The 7,933-nt window shown below is 41.6% G+C and overlaps 1 gene segment (V, D, J or C); it reads left to right on the plus strand.

Annotated features, from left to right (window-relative positions):
- The first annotated feature begins 2,876 nt into the window (after window positions 1–2,876).
- On the plus strand, window positions 2,877–3,624 carry LOC122212727. The segment is given in 2 exon segments: window positions 2,877–2,922; window positions 3,022–3,624. Coding segments are annotated over 2 exon segments (399 nt in total).
- Window positions 3,625–7,933: the final 4,309 nt, after the last annotated feature.

Below are 7,933 nucleotides of genomic sequence, written 5' to 3' on the forward strand. Positions count from 1 at the left end.
TCCATAGATGCAGAGAAAGCATTTGACAAAATACAACATCCTTTCTTGATAAAAACCCTCAAGAAAGTAGGGATAGAAGGACCATACCTCGAGATCATAAAAGCCATCTATGAACGACCCAATGCTAATATCATCCTCAATGGGGAAAAAACTGAGATCTTTCTCCCTAAGGTCAGGAACAAGACAGGGATGTCCACTCTCGCCACTTTTATTCAACATAGTATTGGAAGTCTTAGCCTCTGCAGTCAGACAACACAAAGAAATAAAAGGCATCCAAATTGGCCGGGAGATGGTCAAACTTTCACTCTTCACAGATGACATGATACTCTATATGGAAAACCCAAAAGACCCCACCAAAAACTGCTAGAATTGATTCATGAATTCAGCAAAGTGGCAGGATATGAAATAAACGCAGAGATATCAGTTGCATTCCTATACACCAACAATGAAGCAACAGAAAGAGAAATCAAGGAATCTATCCCATTTACAGTAGCACCAAAAACCATAAAATACCCAGGAATAAATCTAACCAAAGAGGTGAAAAATCTTTACACTGAAAACTATAGAAAGCTTATGAAAGAAATGGAAGAAGACAAAATATGGAAAAAGATTCCACGCTCCTGAATAGGAAGAACAAATATTGCTAAAATGCTGATAGTACCCAAAGCAATCTACATATTCAATGCAATCCCGATCAAAGTGACACCAGAATTCTTCACAGAGCTAGAAAAAATAATCCTAAAATTTGTATGGAACAGAAAAGACCCCGAATAGCCAAAGAAATCTTGAAAAAGAAAACCAAAGCAGGAGGCATCACAATCCCAGACTTCAAGCTATACTTCAAAGCTGTAATCATCAAGACAGTATGGTACTGGCACAAGAACAGACACTCAGGGGCATCTGAGTGGATCAGTCTGTTAAGCATCTGACTTTGACTCAGGTCATGATCTGGCAGTACGTGAGTTAGAATCCCACATCAGGCTGTGTGCCGACAGCTCAGAGCCTGAAGCCTGCTTGGAATTCTGTGTCTTCCTCTCTCTCTGACACTCCCTCACTCATGCTCTGTCTCTGTCTCTGAAAAGTAATAAATAAATGCCAAAAAATTTAAAAAAAATACAAGAACAGACACTCAGATCAATGGAACAGAATACAAAATCCAGAAATGGACCCACAAATATATGGCCAACAAATCTTTCACAAAGCAGGAAAGACTATCCAATGGAATAAAGACAGTGTCTTCAGCAAGTGGTGCTGGGAAAACTGGACAGCGACATGCAGAAGAATGAACCTGGACCACTTGCTTACACCATACACAAAAATAAACTCAAAATGGATGAAAGACCTCAATGTAAGTCAGGAAGCCAACAAAATCCTCGAGCAGAAAGCAGGCAAAAATATCTTTGATCTTGGCCACACCAACTTCCTACTCAACACGTCCCGAGAGGCAAGGGAAACAAAACCAAAATGAACTACTGGGACCTCATCAAAATCAAAAGTTTCTGCATAGTGGAGGCAACAATCAGCAAAACTAAAATTCAACTGACAGAATGGGAGAAGATATTTGCAAATGACATCTCAGATAAAGAGTTAGTATCCAAAATCTATAAAGAATTTATCAAACTCAACACCCAAAACACAATCCAGTGATGAAATGGGAAAAAGACATGAATAGACACTTCTCCAAAGAAGACATCCTGATGGCCAACCGACACATGAAAAAATGCTCCACATCACTCATCATCACGGAAATGCCAATCAAAACCCTAATGAGATACCACCTGACACCTGTCAGAATGGCTACATTAACAACTCAGGCAACAACAGACGTTGACGAGGATGCAGAGAGAGGATCTCTTTTGCATTTTTGGGGGCAATGCAAGTTGGTGCAGCCACTCTGAAAAACTGTATGGAGATTCCTCAAAAAACTAAAAATAGAACTCCCCTATGACCCAGCAATTGCACCACTAGGCATTTATCCACAGGACACAGGTGTTCAGTTTCAAAGGGACACATGCACCCCCATGTTTATAGCAGCACTATCAACAATAGCCAAAGTATGGAAAGAGCCAAATGTCCATTGATGGATGAATGGATAAAGAAGAAGTGGTAACTATACACAATGGAGTACTACTCGGCAATCAAAAGAGTGAAATCTTGCCATTTACAACTATGTGGAACTACAGGGTATTATGCTAAGTGAAATGAGTCAGTCAAAGAAAGACAAAAATAATATGAGTTCACTCATATGAGGACTTTAAGAGACAAAACAGATGAACATAAGGGAAGGGAAACCAAAATAATATGAAAACATGGAGGGGACAGAGCACAAGAGACTCATAAATATGGAGAACAAACAGGGCTACTGGAGAGGTTGTGGGAGGGGGGATGGTCTAAACTGGTAAGGGTCACTAAGGAATCTACTCCTGAAATCATTGTTGCGCTATATGCTAACTAATTTGGATGTTAATTTTTAAAACTAAAAGTAAATACTAATTAATAATTTTAAAAATTAAAATATTTTAAGAGAAAATAATGTGTGATCATGCTGTTGAGGTAAATATTTCTTAAAGATTATGCCGAAGCCTCCATTAATATAGGTAAAAATCCAAAACTGAAAAAAAAAAGAATTCTTCATATTGTCACACCGCCATCCACACAAACTAATGTAGAAGTGTGTCCCTAACTCTGTCATTCACTTTTACACAATCAAATCTAAGTCTGGAGCTTGATATATATGTCAGAGGACATGCAAATGGGGCCCTTTCTGTGCTGATAAAACCAACCCAGCCCGACCGTGCAGCTGGGAGACGAGCCCCAGCCCCGGGAGTCCCAGGTGTTCCCATTCTGTGATCAGCACAGAACACACACACCTCACCATGGAGTTTGTGCTGGGCTGGGTGTTCCTGGTTGCTCTTTTAAAAGGTAATTCATGGTGAACGAGGGACACTGAGTCTGTGAGTGGATATGAGTGACACAGTGGATGTGTGACAGGTTCCTGACCAACATGTCTTGTGTCTGCAGGTGTCCTGTGTGACGAGCAGCTGGTGGAGTCTGGGGGAGACCTGGTGAAGCCTGGCGGGTCCCTGAGACTCACCTGTGTGGCCTCTGGATTCACCTTCAGTAGCTATGCAATGAGCTGGGTTCGCCAGGCTCCAGGGAAGGGGCTGCAGTGGGTCGCAAGCATTTATAGTGATGGAAGTAGCACATACTACACAGACTCCGTGAAGGGCCGATTCACCATCTCCAGAGACAACGCCAAGAACACGCTGTATCTGCAGATGAACAGCCTCAAGACCGAGGACACGGCCACATATTACTGTGCGAAAGACACGGTGAGGGGACCTCACTGGGAGCCCAGACACAAACCTCCCTGAAGGAGGGGATCAGCACCACCAGGGGGTGCACACTATGCACAACTCTCCTTTGTGTTCCCAGGCGCAGGTGCAGATGGAGGTTACAGGCAGGTTTCCTGTCAGGGTCTGGGGCTTCCTCTCCACACAGCAGTTTCCCCAGGGAGCCTCCCTGGTTATATGATTCTGTGTTTACCTATTAACTCTCTGAATTAGCAACTGGGTTGTCATAGGGAAACTAGACGAACATGCACAAAGACACAGTTGTTTGCACTTGCTTACTCCGTTCCCTCAACATGAGTGAATTACAGATTTCCTGAGGCACAACAGCTGCACATTTACAGGATTCCCAGATGCGCTCCCTGTGCAGCCAGGACCACAGGATCCCACAGCTCCTCCTTATCCTCACCCAGCCCTTGTCCCAGTCCAACAACGTGACACTTTCTTCATAGCTCTTTGCTACTCAGGACTTTAAATGAGCTACAGCTTTATTCAATTACTGTAAAGGAGAGACAACCAATCTCCATGTATTAGGCAAGATTCCCCTGAGGAACAGAACCCAAAGGTCATTGGTTTCCATAACTAAACATGTTGAGAAGACCCATGATCTACTGTCACAAGCTGAAGACCCAGGAAAACCAGTGATGTAATTCTTGTCTGATTCTGACTAGTGTCTAGTCTCAGAACGTGGAGAGCTGATGATGTAACTCTCAGAAAAAGGGCCAGAGGAGACCAATATTCCAGTTCAAAAAGCACATGGGAAGTAAAAATGAGGGATTTCGTCCTCCATCTGCATCAGATTCTATTCACAACCCTAATGGAATGGGTGATGCCCAGGCAGAAACCATGGAAGGAAATGCCAGTCTCTTCTGGAAACAAATCACAGACATCCACAGAAACAGTGGTGAATCTGGGCACCCATGACACAGTCAAGATAACCTATAAAGTTAATCATGACAAGTCAACCCCCTGTAAACGTGGAGCTCAAAGACTGAAGATTTAAAAGTCAATCCCATCATTGGGGTGGAGTCTGGTGGGCACAGCAGTGCTCCTGTGGAGGAGGGCAGAGGCCCATAAGGGGAACTGTGGTCTGAGTATCCCCTGGGTCGCATGGGGAGAGACAATTCCCTTTGTGGAGTGCATTTGGGAGACGGAGCATTGGCTCTCATAGGACAGGAGAGCTGACAGGCACCATTAAAATTCCCTGATTATTAGCATAGGAGCCTCTTCTGAGAGCAGCTAGCTGGACACTGCCTTCTGGTTGTTCTTCACCATGTACTCCAAGCCCCTAGTGTTCATGCAACTGCCCATCTGGGGTAAGCCAGCTCCAGGCACAACACATCAAGACCCTCTCCCAGAGGATCAGTGGGGTCCCTGTCATATTGAGTTCACACAATTTGGAGTTTTCAAACCCAGCTAGAGCTCCTGAGATAAAACATAAGAGCCCTGTGCCACCAGATGGGCCAATGGCTTGGACGCAGACAGGGTGAAAGCAATTCTGACAGAAGCCTGGGACCCACAAGTGTTCTCTCTGTGTGAGAGCTTCCTGAACAGGGGAGGCTGGGAACTCCAACTCCAGGGACTAGAGAGGGAGCTGATGCCAATATTTCCTCCCACCAATCAGCATGGACAGATTTCACTCAGCAGCACAGCATCCCCAGTGCAAGCTGAGCCACTAACACCAAGCTCCACCTACTCCAGCCCCCATCAAGTGCTTGCTTACTAGGAAAGAGTGCCTGGCAACCAGACCACCACTGCTCCCCTTCCTCCAAAGACCATTGTAAACCCCCACACGCACCAAGTCAGCTGATCCTAAAGTGACGCATATCCTCACCTCTAGGGGAGATAGGAATTAGCCTCTTTTAACAAGCAGACCAAACTCACCTAGTTAAAACTCACAACACTGGGGACAAGGTCCAACACTCCCCACTGGAGGCAAGGAGAAAATCTGCAGAGCACTCTCCTGAGGGACAGAGCAGCCAAAACACGACAGCACAGTGCCACGGAACATAAAACAAATGCTTCATGAAGTGTCAGGCCCTGGACAGTATGTGAACACTGCTCAATAAAGATACTACCCTAGAAGCAGAAAAGATAACAGGATTTTCTAAAACATTTAAGAAGGCAGAGACATAGACAACAACATGATGGAGGAATTCATCCTAAAAGAAAAAACGATAAAAGGTCATTGTGAGGGATATAATTAAAACACATAAACTAATGTGCCTCAAACAGAATTTCTGAAAACTCTCATAATGAAACAGGATTTTCAAAAAGTATCATAAGGATGCTAGCTGTGCTTGAGGAAAATATATGAGACATGAGGGATACCCTTACTGCAAACAGAAGAGACCTAAAAACTAGTGAGGATGAAATTTTAAATGTTGTAACTGAGATGTGAAACTGATTGGATATAATGACCTCAAGGCGGAAAGAAGCAGATGAATGAGGAAGGGACATAGAAGATAAAAGTATGGGGGAGATGAAGCTGGAAAGAAGACGAAAATTAAAATATTGCATCACAAACATACACTTAGGGAAATCAGCAACTCCATAAACTGTAATAACATTCTTTTGAAAGGAGTCCGAAAAGACTAAGAGGGAGAAAAAGGGGGATACATTTTAGCTGAGTGAATATAGTGAAAATTTCCACAAGCTGGGGAAGGAAACAGACATCCACATCTAGAAGGCAGAGAGAACACCCATTAAAAAAAAAAAAAAAAAAAAAAAAAGCAGGCCAACACTGAGAAATATCATAGGAAAATGGCAAAATATCCAGATAAAGAAAAACCATAAAAGCATCAACACAAAAGAAGTTGCCAACTTATAAGGGAAGATTAAAAAAAAACTATGGCAGATGTCTCTACAGAAACCTTCATGCAAGTAGGGAGTGGCATCATATCCTCAACATGTGCAATTGAAAATTTTGCAGCTAAGAATACTTTCTCCAGTAAGGCAGTCATTCAGATACAAGGAGTGAGAGAATTTCCCAGACAAACAAAAACCAAAGGAGTTCATGGCCTCTAAATCAGCCCTGCGAGAAATTAAAGGGGACCCTTTGAGTGGGAAAGGAAGACTAAAAGTAACAAAGACTAGAAATAAACAGAGAAAATCTCCAGAAACAATGACTTTGGAGGTAACACTATGGCACTAAGTTTATATCTATCAATAATTACTGTGAATGTAAATGGGCAAAATGCTCCAATCAAAAGACATAGAACACCGGAATGGATAAAAACAAATACAAGATCCTTCTATACACTGCACACTATTGACTCATTTTCAACCTAAAACACCTGTAGATTGAAAGTGAGGGGAGGGTGAACAATTTATCATGCTAACGGACGTCAAAAGAAAGTTGTAGTACCACACTCATATCACACTAACTAGTTTTCAAACCAAAGTTTGTTACAAGAGATCAGGAAGGCAGTATATCATCATAAAGGGGTCTATCCAACAAGAAGATCTGAAGCTTTAAATATTTATACCCCAAAAATGTAAGCACTGAAATATATAACTCAATTTATAAGAAACATAAAGAAAGTCATTGATAATAGACAATATTAATAATAGAGATCGTTAACACTCCACTTACAACAATGGAAAGACAATCTAAGCTGAAAATCAATAAGGAAACAATGGCTTTGAAAGACACATGGACTGAATGGACTTAACAGATATATTCACAACATTCCATCCTAAAGCACCAGAATACACATTCTTTTTGAGTGGGCATGGAACATTCTCCAGAACAGATCACATACTACGTCACAAATCAGCCCTCTACAAGTACAAAAAGACTGAGATCATTCCATGCGTATTTTCAAACCACAACACTATGAAACTTGAAGTCGACCACAAGAAAAATTTGAGCAACACTGCCAATACATTAGGTTAAAGAACATTGTAGTAAAAGTGGAATGAGATTTTCAGGAAATTACAGAAGCAATAAAAAATACATGGAAGCGAATGAAAATGAAAACATGCCAGTTCCAAACCATCTGGAGGCAGCAAAGTTGATGGAAGAGTGAAATATATAGCAGTACAGGCCAAACTCAAGAAAGAAGAAAGGTCTCAAACACACAACCACTTTACAACTAAAGGAGCTAGAAAAAGAACAAATGAACCCTAAAGGCAGCAGGAACAGGTAAACAAAAAAGATTGGAGCAGAAATAAATGATATAGAGACAAAGAAAAACAGTAGAACAGATGAATGAAACTATAAGTTGGTTTTTGTAAGAAGAAATAAAAATGATAAACCCATGGGCAGACTTGGCAAAAACAAAAGAGAAGGGACGAAAGTAAATATAATCAGAATTTGAGAGGAGACATCGCGACTGACACCACAGAAATACAACTATGAGAAAATAGTTTGGAGATTTATATGCCAACAAATTGGGCAATCTGGAAGAAATGGATAAATTCCCAGAATAATGTAAACTACCTAAACTCAAAAAGGAAGAAAGAGAAAACCTGAACAGACTGATAATGAGCAAAGAAATTGAATCATTAACCAAAAATCTACTGACACACAAAAATCCAGGGCCCGATAGGTTCACAGGTGAATTCTACCAGATATTTAA

This window comes from Panthera leo (assembly GCF_018350215.1).
Source record: "Panthera leo isolate Ple1 chromosome B3 unlocalized genomic scaffold, P.leo_Ple1_pat1.1 chrB3_random_Un_scaffold_42, whole genome shotgun sequence".
Lineage (NCBI taxonomy): Eukaryota > Metazoa > Chordata > Mammalia > Carnivora > Felidae > Panthera > Panthera leo.